This window comes from Aspergillus versicolor (genome assembly GCF_001890125.1).
Source record: "Aspergillus versicolor CBS 583.65 unplaced genomic scaffold ASPVEscaffold_1, whole genome shotgun sequence".
Taxonomy (NCBI): Eukaryota; Fungi; Ascomycota; class Eurotiomycetes; order Eurotiales; family Aspergillaceae; genus Aspergillus; species Aspergillus versicolor.
Genome location: NW_024467524.1, coordinates 1,653,710 through 1,664,234, shown reverse-complemented (window position 1 = coordinate 1,664,234; position 10,525 = coordinate 1,653,710). Strand labels below are relative to the sequence as shown.

The 10,525-nt window shown below is 49.7% G+C and overlaps 4 protein-coding genes across 4 annotated transcripts; 3 read left to right on the top strand and 1 right to left on the bottom strand.

Moving 5' to 3' along the window:
• Positions 1–2,136: 2,136 nt before the first annotated feature.
• On the top strand, positions 2,137–3,400 carry ASPVEDRAFT_48614 (velvet factor family protein; the record flags this gene model as incomplete). The annotated part of the gene is made up of 4 exons (XM_040814043.1): positions 2,137–2,367; positions 2,424–2,503; positions 2,559–3,047; positions 3,112–3,400. The coding sequence occupies 4 exons, from the start codon at positions 2,137–2,139 to the stop codon at positions 3,398–3,400; spliced, it is 1,089 nt and encodes a 362-aa protein (XP_040662163.1).
• Positions 3,401–4,475: 1,075 nt separating this feature from the next.
• On the top strand, positions 4,476–5,123 carry ASPVEDRAFT_121067 (putative IgE binding protein; the record flags this gene model as incomplete). The annotated part of the gene is made up of 2 exons (XM_040805852.1): positions 4,476–4,730; positions 4,791–5,123. The coding sequence occupies 2 exons, from the start codon at positions 4,476–4,478 to the stop codon at positions 5,121–5,123; spliced, it is 588 nt and encodes a 195-aa protein (XP_040662162.1).
• Positions 5,124–5,235: 112 nt separating this feature from the next.
• Positions 5,236–7,102, bottom strand: ASPVEDRAFT_35789 (WD40 repeat domain-containing protein). The gene is made up of 3 exons (XM_040811073.1): positions 6,857–7,102; positions 5,703–6,790; positions 5,236–5,628 (listed from the first exon to the last, which is right to left on the bottom strand). Exons 1-3 carry the CDS (start codon positions 7,079–7,081, stop codon positions 5,385–5,387), a joined length of 1,557 nt encoding a protein of 518 aa, XP_040662161.1. The 5' UTR covers positions 7,082–7,102; the 3' UTR covers positions 5,236–5,384.
• Positions 7,103–7,233: 131 nt separating this feature from the next.
• On the top strand, positions 7,234–10,346 carry ASPVEDRAFT_35786 (MutS family protein MSH4). The gene is made up of 7 exons (XM_040811072.1): positions 7,234–7,764; positions 7,813–8,131; positions 8,193–8,233; positions 8,278–8,427; positions 8,478–8,597; positions 8,654–8,741; positions 8,789–10,346. The coding sequence occupies exons 1-7, from the start codon at positions 7,270–7,272 to the stop codon at positions 10,267–10,269; spliced, it is 2,694 nt and encodes an 897-aa protein (XP_040662160.1). The 5' UTR covers positions 7,234–7,269; the 3' UTR covers positions 10,270–10,346.
• The last annotated feature ends 179 nt before the right edge of the window (positions 10,347–10,525 follow it).

Sequence of the window (10,525 nt, the reverse complement as noted above, 5' to 3'; positions counted from 1 at the left end):
AATCAGATAAGAGCATGGGCCCAGCCACCCGCTCCTGTTCCTTCGGTGTGGACTGTGAATGCGATTAGGCTATTTCGGTACTCGACGGGTAATCGTCGGCTTGTCCGACGGGTCCCGGGCTCGCACGGTGATCCGTGTCCAGATTTGCACTTTGCAAAGGATACTTCATACTTGTCAACTCTAAGGTGTTCACGAATCATGACAAGGCTTTGGGGGGTTGCAATTCTTGGTTCTTGGGAGTTGAATTTCGATGGGTGAACAAATGGGATTATCGAGGCGCAGTTGTCTTGTTGAAATTCAGAGATCTGGAGTTTTACATCGACCCTGCCACCGATATGGTATAGAATATCTTGGGAATTGTACTTGCTTTCAAAATAAGTAGAAGTTTCTCGGTGAATAGTAAGTATATTGTAGCCTGCATTGACTAACTGCATTATTTTGTTATTTTGTTATTTGATAAAGTCCACGACATCAATATATATATCACACCAAAAACATGCTTTGAGTATGTATCTCGAGCATCAAAATTTTCGAATAGGGCCCAGGCACCCAAACGACACATTGTCCTTACTCGACCAATCAATGTTAGAGAACAGCTGTACCTTGAGCGCTCGCAGTCTTGTCGACCGGGCTAGATTCCCATACTTTGTTACATCGGCGACTCCGTTGGTAGGGCTTAACCCGGCAGATGACGTCAGAGACTGCTCCTCGATACGAGTCTGGACCAGAGTAGCTCGAAAGGAAGATGATTGCGGCTAAAGAGCTACTTAATCCTGCTGTCTTCTGCATTAACTGTTCAATACCAATGTTTCCGGATACTCGATCCTGGACTGAGTGCAGGGAGTTGATCGCATCCAGGGTCCGAGGATCCAGAGTGGTGTCCCGTTGCGGCAGGAGCTATCCTCCACCACGACTGCAGTCGTGGGTCGGGGTTTCCGTTCTCGGCAGGAGCCTGGACCCGACAGTCTGGTTCGGGGGTTCCTGCGCCGGATGTGCCACTGTGCGATGCGAGAATTAACCGATCGGAAAAGGGGCTCGACAGGCCTGAGCTTGCGATCGAGATCTATGATAAGAATAATATTGAACCGGAATGACGGGTTGGAAATTGATGAAATGCGGTTGGAAGCTAGCAGTACTCCAGCTAGAACCGTGGATGGCGGTTTGATGGCGCTGGAAGCAGAAAAACTGCTGAAGTGACAGCAAAGCTCTGAAGTGACAATGTCGATACTCGACAAAAGCAGGAGGGTTTGGAGAGTAGAGTTGCAAACACTACTTAAAAAAAAAAATTTAAAAAAAAAAAAATCCTATCGAAAAAGTAGGAGCTTGAGGAGGTAGCAGAGTAGTAGATGAGCTCATCCAGGCGAGGCCCGCCCGTGACTTTGTCGCCTCCCCCCAACTCTCAACTTCATCATCTCTTTCATCTTGCCTCCTTCAACTCTCCTCGGCTTATCGAGTTCATCTTCGTGGAGTTCACCGACGGTTTCGCAGACGCGCAGTAATCTTTTCCCTTGACCCTGCATGTGGCCATCTTGTGCTACCCCGAATTTCAGCTAGTCTGGACGTTGTGAACCTTTGGCGCTGGATCCGTGGATTCAGCAAATCTCCCGCACTTGATAGCTCCCGCGGCTCACCTCACAAGGACGATCCCCGGTTGCTTCCTTGGGAGCTTGTATGCTTACTTTGACAATCCGAGCTGTGAGTGTGCCGGGCATCATCTCCGCATGGCTTCTTGGCGTCTAACCTGCATCTTTAGGGCGTTTCATTAGGCTTCTGCACCTTCAGCACTATCGCGTCGGGTTGACAACCCCTCCATCACCTTATCACCCCTCAACAACCCCCCCTCGGAGCCGAACGAAGTCGCATCGCTATATAATACTATACTCGCGATCGATATTTACGCAGCTCATCGATCCGATCTCATCCGACTGCCATTTCAGAGTCTTGTCGCTCAAGCTTCACGATCATAAGCTAGTTAAGGAACAGGCGACGGCGAGACGCCTACATCGACGGTCGGAATTCTGGTCTCTGGTGCTTTGACCGTTTGTTTGAGTATATCTGTTCCATAGCGACCTCGACCCAAAGGTTATAGGTATTGTCCATCGTCAGTCAGGCCTAAGTCGCGACCACTTCGCGGCTATGTACGCTGTTGAGGATAGGAGCCATTCAGGACATCTTCCACCACCACCACTTTCTATAGATCGAGTCCCTCCTGTGTCCACCATGTATCCAAGCTCCGCAGGCGCCAGCTCTATTGTCTCCCCGACCGGTCAGGCAGAACCCGTCTCGACAATACACGATGGTCGCATCTGGTCTTTGCAGGTTGTGCAACAGCCCATTCGTGCTCGGATGTGTGGCTTTGGTGATAAAGTGGGTTTTTCCTGTACCGGGGATACTTGGCGTTCTTTATCGCTGACAATATATAGGACCGGAGACCAATCACACCCCCTCCGTGTATCCGCCTCGTGGTAAGGGATGCGCAAACTGAGAAGGAAATCGATATCAAGTATTTTTGCCCCATTACTGGCCCATACTATGGTTGTAGCTGACCCACATGATAGTGAAATGGACACCACATTCTACGTAATTATGGCGGATCTATGGAGCGCGGACGGTTCACACGAAGTCAACCTGGTGAAGCATTCGGCCACGTCTCCTTCCATATCTACGGCGATGTCTTCGTCATACCCACCACCGCCGCACTCTACCTCCCCAGATTACCCGTCAGGTTACCCGCAAAACCCATACGGCCAGGTTGGATACCCAGCGGTGGGCAATTACTATACCGGAAATACTCAACTCCAATATCAGAACCCTTATGGCAACCCTCAGGCACCGTACTACCCCCCGGTGTATGGAGCAGGGGGCATGGCGCAACCTCCGCAGATGCCAGCCGCCCAACCCGTTGCCTCAGGGCCTGGGGGGATGTTCACGCGAAACTTGATCGGTTGTTTGAGCGCCAGCGCTTTCCGTCTATGCGATCCAGAGAACAAGATCGGCGTGTGGTTTATCTTGCAAGATCTCAGTGTGCGAACAGAAGGAGCCTTCCGGTAAGTTTTGGCATTGTCAGCTTTCACTTCCACTTCGGCGTACTAACTCTTTAAAAAAAATTAGATTGAAATTCAGCTTCGCCAACGTGGGCAGGGCAGTTACCGATCTCAACGAGTCGCAAGTCATGGAGGTGATTAACAAGGGCTCTGCACCAGTGCTTGCCACTGCATTTTCAGAACCCTTCCAAGTGTTCTCTGCGAAGAAATTTCCTGGTGTCATTGAAAGCACGGCTCTCAGCAAATGCTTTGCCCTGCAAGGAATCAAGATTCCCATCCGCAAAGATGGTGTAAGAGGTCAAGGCTCTCGTGGACGCCATAGCGATGAGGACGACGGTCTGGATAACGAATACTGAGGACCGAGTCTCCTTAAACCTGTTCACGAACCAAAAAAAGAAAAGGGGATCTACTGTCTAGGTAACCCACTCTTACGTTTTTCTTACGTGGGTTATGTATCAATTGCGGTGTTTCGGTTACGGTGTTATTGGACCCAGGTGGGTTGTACTGCTATACGGTGGTGTCACTGGCTTCTTTTTGTTTCTATTTTCTTTCCATTCTTATAGTACCGGGTACTTTTGCTCAGACTGGTTGTTGAAGTTGGGTGCGGCTATGTGTACGGATGTTCGTAGCCGGAGTTTGTGGACAAAAATAGTTGGGTAGGAGTAATTCCCTGAAGAATTGAGTTCTTATTCGTCTTTAATTATTTGCGGCAATTATTATTCCGTAGCTTCGTAGCTTCGGGAGTGAAAGTCTTGCCGGTGATGCCGTTTGCCACGATCCGATCAGTTACATCAGTTCCAAGGTACCCCGAAACAAGCTCCAGTTGCGGGAAATTATGAAGTCTGCGATCTGCAGTCGCTTTGTGCACCTTGCCATGCTTGATGTTGGCGTGTGGCGGTGTTTACGGTGGTCGCTGTAGAAGGGACCTCGGTCGCGAGCGACAGGGAGCCTTGGTTGACCAACAATATCGCCATTCTATTCTTATCCGGCTTTTTGCCCAAGCTAGTTTCTGAATGAATCCACCTGGACGAACTGGGGTGAAGAACGGTGTCTCAGATAAGTGAGACACCCGCTGCGCTCCCCCGCCGATCGACGTCATTCTGTCTTCTGTTTCGCCTATCGTAAACATTGAAGCCTCCAGGTTGCTTCGGCTACATCGCATTTCTTTATCATGGGGAATTCAGCAGACAGCACGGTGGAGAGCAGGGTCGCCTCGCTACTGGATGTTCTCTATCTCATCACGACCAGATGTCACGGCCCGTTGCTCTTTGCAGCAACCACTCCGGAAGATTCTGTCATCGCCCTATACGGCGTGGATCTGCGATCTGCAGGTCCGACTATAAATGCCCCAAGAATGCCGGTTGTTTTCTCTGAACATTCGCATCCTTCTCTATCAATCGACTACCTCTTTACACAAAAGAACCATCCAACATGAAGCTCGCTATCATTTCCACTCTCCTCCCTCTGCTGGGCGCCGCCCTCCCAGCCTCCAACTCTACACCACCAAAGAACCCAGAGGCCTTCACCGTCATGGCCGCTCGCTCTGCTTCTCCCATCCACTTCCTCCCTCTTAACGCTGCAGGCCAGTCCTTCTGGCTCGGCGGGAAGACCTCAAGCTACTGCCCTCTCCCCTCCGGCTGCCCACCCGGAAACACCACCGTCCTCGCCGGCAACGGTGCTGCCCTGGTACGTCCCCCAAACAAACCAAACCAAACCAAACGTACCCCCCAAGCTAACAAATAACAGAGCGTTGTCGTCCCCGGCGGCCAACAAATCTACGTCGCCCCCTCTGGTGCCCTGAAGTTCACCCAGGCCCACTCCGCATACACTCCTCCAGGCTCCTCATACGGACCTTTCCAGTACAAGCCCGGTGCGCAGGGCTCGGCCTTCGGCTACTACGAGTACTCCGGCTGGGGCGCTAAGGGCTTCATGGCTTGCCCTACCGATGATGACCGCTGGCAGGTATTTGCCGCGCTGCAGAACGCGACTGTCCCCAGTGGTGACGTGACGGATTGCCTTGGTTTCAACGCCCTTGCTGTGCCGAGTAACCAGACTGGCCAGACGTGGCAGTATGCTTAAACCGCCGGTGGCTGGTTATATTTAATCGAAGGGGGAGTGAAATTGTATATGATATGATGAACTTTCGGGAACGGAAGAAGCATATAGTAGAGAGTTACTAGCTAGCATTATTCCGATGTAATATTTAATGTGCATTTCGTTGAGCTTGAATGGTTCTGTAGTCTACTTTGGTGCGAAGTGAAGTCTATTTTTCATTCGTAGGCTCGTTGAAATGTAGATACGCAGCTTTAAAGACAAGATATCATCATGTATATTCTAAATCTAATTTCTCCATATCCGAATCGCCTTATCTTTTCCTCCACTGCCAACCTTCTCCCCATCAGGACTCCAATCAACGGCAAAAACCTCGTCCTTGTGACCAGGAAGGTCCATGGAGAGTTTGCCAGTGCGAACATTCCACACCTTCAGCGTTGTGTCCTTTGACGAGGAGACGAGGAGGCGTGAATCAGCTGAGAAACAGCACTGGTAGACCGCGCCAACGTGGCCGCGGAGGGTTGTGATGAATCTGTTACTCGCGATTAGTGACCGTCTTGTTTTGAATGGGCGTGGGGATTGGAAATTCTAGGGAAAGAAACTTACTTCCCGTCACGTCCGTTCCATAGCTTGACGTGGTTGTCAAACCCGGCGGAGGCGATGTAGGCCATATCCGGGGAGAATGTGACATGGTTGACTTCCTTCTGGTGGCCTAGAAGACGTGCTACGGGCTTGTTGGAGCTCTCGGGTTCCCAGAGGTACATGGTGAAATCGTCGCTGGCAGAGACGAGCTTTTCAACGATCTTGTTGTTGATTGTAGCTGCTTGCTCGAAGCGCTTCTTTGCCGTGGTGACTTTCTCCGCGTCTGACTCGGGAATCTTCCCGGTGTGGTCATGGTAGGCTGTCCTGAGGACGAAATCCGTGGATAGAGCAAGGTGGTTCACGCGGTGTGCGTGTGCGGACAAGGTCTGGATTAGAGTGCCGGTTTGGGAGTTCCATACTTTGATTGACCTGTCGTGGGAGGATGTGTAGATTTTGCCTGTACCGCCCCATCGAACGCAAGTTACTGAGCCCTTGTGTCCGCTGAGGACAATGTCTGCTCGCTTCGATATAACATCCCAGATACGGACGGTGGAATCCTTCGACGCAGACGCCAAGCGAGGGCTGCCGGACTGCTGCAGATGATACGGCTCCCAAGCTAAGCTCGTGATCCATTTCGAGTGCCCTTTCAACGGAGCCCCGAGAACTTGACCCTTTTTGGCATCCCATATCCGTACAGTGTTATCCATACTTCCCGTCGCAATCATCAGCCCATTCGGCGAATAGCTTACAGCTAGCACCCAGCTTGTGTGTCCCTTCAATGTGTGCAACGGCGTTCCTGTATCGCAGTCCCATATCCGGGCTGTCGAATCTCCGCTACCAGAGACCATTGTGGAGGAGGAAATGGGAGAAAACGAGGTTGCGAGAATCGCCTCGCCGTGTCCGGCGATGGAGGCAGAGCATCGTGAAACTGCCTTGACTCGGAAAACAGCTTGAGGAGTGAAGTATAGGTGAACAGTATCTTCCGTAGTTTTCAGTCCCGGTTTCAATAGAGAGTGGTATAAGTCCGCGAGAATATCAATCGTCTGGTTGTCCTTGTTGTCCTTGTTATCGGACTGGAAGGTAAATCGGTACGGAACTCGCTCATCCTCTTCCTTGAATAGCCGGCGGATTTAGCGATCGTAATCAATATTAACGTAAAATTAGTGGCGCATACCTACATTGCCTTGTAATGTGTTCAGAAGAGTCTCAAGATTCTTCACCGTAGCATCGGCTACTGGGACAGAGACGGCTGGGCCTGTCGCTGAGCCGGTCGCTTGGTCAAAGAACTGCACTCGGACGCTGCCCAGGTCGTCCGGAATGCTCTGGATATCCTGCTGCAGACGCGCCTTTTCGGCGAGGTCCGTCTTTTGGCGTTTACTCGGGGGAGGAAGGAGAGTCGCCATTTTGCGCTTGTTGAAGAAAAGTTGAAATCTCCGCCATAAAAAAGTGACCCGCCGATGGCTTATCGGGGAGGGGCACTAAACCCGTTTCGGGACAATGTATAGAAACCCAATAACCTCTCTTCCCCATCCGTCTCTCAACTCTTTCCATCATATTTTGACATAACCATACAATATATCCAATTGTTAGAATGTCAACAGTCTTTTCTAGAGCGTCTTCTTTCGCTCCCCCTGGCTGCTTTGCCCCTCCATCGAGACAAAATAGTGGACTCAAGACTGGGCGGCCAGACACGACCGCCACGAGCGTTGCATCACAGGATATCATCTGTGCTATCAATGAGTCTCGTGGGATCTCGTCTACGGTTGGGTTGGCATTTGTGAATCTGTCGACAGCTGAAGCTGTATTATGTCAAATATGTGACAGCCAGACCTATGCCAAAACCGTTACCAAGATCAGCGTTTTTGAGCCCACCGAGATACTATTCATGAATACTGCACGGGAATCTAAGCTCCCTCATATCATCCAAGCTAATATACCTAACACTACTTTTACCTTTGTTGACCGTAGGTACTGGGCTGAAAAGGCTGGGTATGAGTATGTGGAGCGCCTGGGCTTTGCCGAGGACGTTGACGCCATCAAAATTACTCTGGGAGGAAACTATTTTGCGACTTGCTGTTTTGCTGCTGTAAGTCTAATCTATCCTAAAGGCTAATACAGAGCTAACAACCTGTAGGTGCTAAAATATGTCGAACTTGAGCTAAACAGGATCTTCACATCTCATTCTCTTCGCATCAGATTTGAGCCTTCGCAAGGGACGATGTCAATTGATCTCTCAACTATAATTTCTCTGGAGTTGATACAGAATCTTTACAATGTAAAATCAAATGAGAGTCTCTTCGGCCTACTAAATGAGACCCTGACACCAATGGGGGCGCGACTGCTAAGAGCCAATATTCTTCAACCCTCAACCGAGGAACCCAAGTTGATCGCACGATATCAAGCAGTTGAGGACTTATCGACCAAGGAAGAGATGTTCTTCTCTGTGCGGCAAGGTGCGTATGAGATTCTCTATTAGCGATTCTCAAATGGAAGGCCATCTGATTGGATATGTAGCTCTGAAGGGGTTCGTAGACGCAGATAAGGTCTTGACATCGGTTAGTCTGCCAACATGTCTTATTTTCCGCCGCTAATAGCCAAGCTTATCCTTGTCCCTACCAAACGAACGTTCCAATATGTCGAACAATCTGCCAATCACGTTATTATGCTAAAGACATACGTTTCTGCGATAAGCTCGGTGTACAAAGCCCTCGCAACCGCCCAAAGCAGCCTTCTGTTGACGATTAGAGATGTATCTTACATATCTCTCTTAATATGGGAACACTAACTAACATTACCTAGATCTGCGCACCAGCAGGACACTGTACAATTGAACAACTCATTGAATCAACGTTGAATGAGCATGTAGCATACCAGACTAAACCACTCGACCTACGAAACCAACGGATATACTGTGTCAAGGTTCGATGAATCTATGGCATAATGATCGCAGCTAATGACGGCTTTCCCTCACGCAGGTCGGAGTAAACAGTCTACTTGATGTTGCAAGACAGACTTACAAAGAGGCAAACATGGACGCTGCAGAGCTTGTGACAAAGCTATCAGGTAATATCACTTCATTTACTATCATCTATAAATCTAACACCCTGTAGAAACACACGACTTAGGGCTTGACCTGAAATACGACCCCGCACGCCAGTACTATATCAGCATACCGGCTACAGAAACAAGGCCCCTACCCGATGTATTCATTAATGTTTACCGTAAGAAGAACCGCATCGAGTGTCAGACCCTCGACCTAGTCAAACTCAACCAGAGGATAACAGACGCTCATAATGAAGTGATCAGTCTCAGTGACAAAACGATTCGAGAGCTCATTCAGAATGTCTGCGCCGAAATATCCGTTTTATTCAAAATAAGCGAAGCTATCTCAATGCTAGACATGCTTGCTGCGTTCGCCCAGCTGGCCACAACAAACGAATACATCCGACCAGAACTCAATGAGGCCCTAGCAATTAAGTCTGGACGACATCCCATCAGAGAGAAAATACACACTAAGAAATTCATCCCCAACGACGCATACGCAACGAACCAAACCCGCTTCCAAATCATCACAGGCTGCAACATGAGCGGCAAATCCACCTACATCCGCTCCCTCGCACTTATGACCATCATGGCACAAATCGGCTCCTTCATCCCAGCAGAGTACGCCTCGTTCCGCATAACTCACCAGTTATTCGCCCGCGTGTCCACTGCCGACGACATGGAAGCAAATGTGTCCACATTTGCTGCCGAAATGCGCGAGATGGCCTTCATCCTCCACAACATCAACCCACGCAGCATGGTGATAATCGACGAGCTCGGCCGTGGCACATCCACAACAGATGGCCTTGCCATCGCCCTCGCCATCGCAGAAGCCCTTGTCCAATCCAATGCCCTAGTTTGGTTCGTTACACACTTCCACGACCTAGCCACCATCATGGCTGAACGCAGCGGCGTTGTATCCCTGCACCTCGCTTCTGAAATTTCACCTGACGCTTCCAAAATGACAATGTATTATAAAATCACCGAGGGCCCGAACAAAACGCAATTATACGGCCTCGCGCTCGCGAAATTGGTTGATTTACCGCCCGGCGTCTTGGAAATAGCGCATGACGTTTCAGAGGAACTTAATCGTCTCTCGCTGCGCCGTCACAGCCAGACGAAGGCTCTGGCTATTGCCCGCAAACGGAGACTCATACTCTCATTGCGCGAGGAGCTTATCCATGCCCGAAATGGGAAAATGGAGGGTCAGACCCTTCGAAGGTGGTTGAAGAAGTTGCAGGATGAGTTTACGCTGCAGATGGCTGCTGTCGATGAGGATATTGCTGGCTTTGACGAGTGCGGAATTGACGATGACCATATTAACGGAGGTCCCAATGAAGCCAGTAATGCTAATATCGAACACGGCAGTGAGTATAGCTCGGAGGAACAACTTCTTGAAGCTTCGGGTTCAGAAATCTCGCAGCCTCCCACAGCGTTTGTGTCGACTGCGGAATGGCCGCTGACGGAGATGTCGTCGAGAGAGACCTTTGAGAAGCGAAGTAGAGATTTTGGTAGCCCGGAGGCAATATCTTGTATGGATTCGGAGTAGAAGGCCTCCTAATACCGTGAGCTTGTTCTGAACCTCAAATGTCACATGGTCTATATCATGGTATGATTGTCTTTGCCTTCAAAAAAAAAAAAAAAAAAAAAAAAAAAGAGAGAGAGAACTTTTTTTCGCTTTCTATTGCCTATTATCAACACGCTTCCTCTACACTCGAAACACCTCGCTTATGACAGAATATGAAAACTATGTGTTCTTAACAAAAGACAATGGTCAAGGAGAAGGATGTCATATGTTATCCAGA

Bases quoted from the DNA above. Each gene is read 5' to 3' on its own strand.
- ASPVEDRAFT_35789 (XM_040811073.1), bottom strand. From the start codon at position 7,081: ATGGCGACTCTCCTTCCTCCCCCGAGTAAACGCCAAAAGACGGACCTC. The intron at 6,791-6,856 runs GTAGGTATGCGC...CGGCTATTCAAG, and splicing joins TGAACACATTACAAGGCAAT to GAAGAGGATGAGCGAGTTCC. The intron at 5,629-5,702 runs GTAAGTTTCTTT...CGCGAGTAACAG, and splicing joins TGGAACGGACGTGACGGGAA to ATTCATCACAACCCTCCGCG.
- ASPVEDRAFT_35786 (XM_040811072.1), top strand. From the start codon at position 7,270: ATGTCAACAGTCTTTTCTAGAGCGTCTTCTTTCGCTCCCCCTGGCTGC. The intron at 8,234-8,277 runs GTTAGTCTGCCA...CTAATAGCCAAG, and splicing joins CAGATAAGGTCTTGACATCG to CTTATCCTTGTCCCTACCAA. The intron at 8,428-8,477 runs GTATCTTACATA...AACATTACCTAG, and splicing joins TTCTGTTGACGATTAGAGAT to ATCTGCGCACCAGCAGGACA.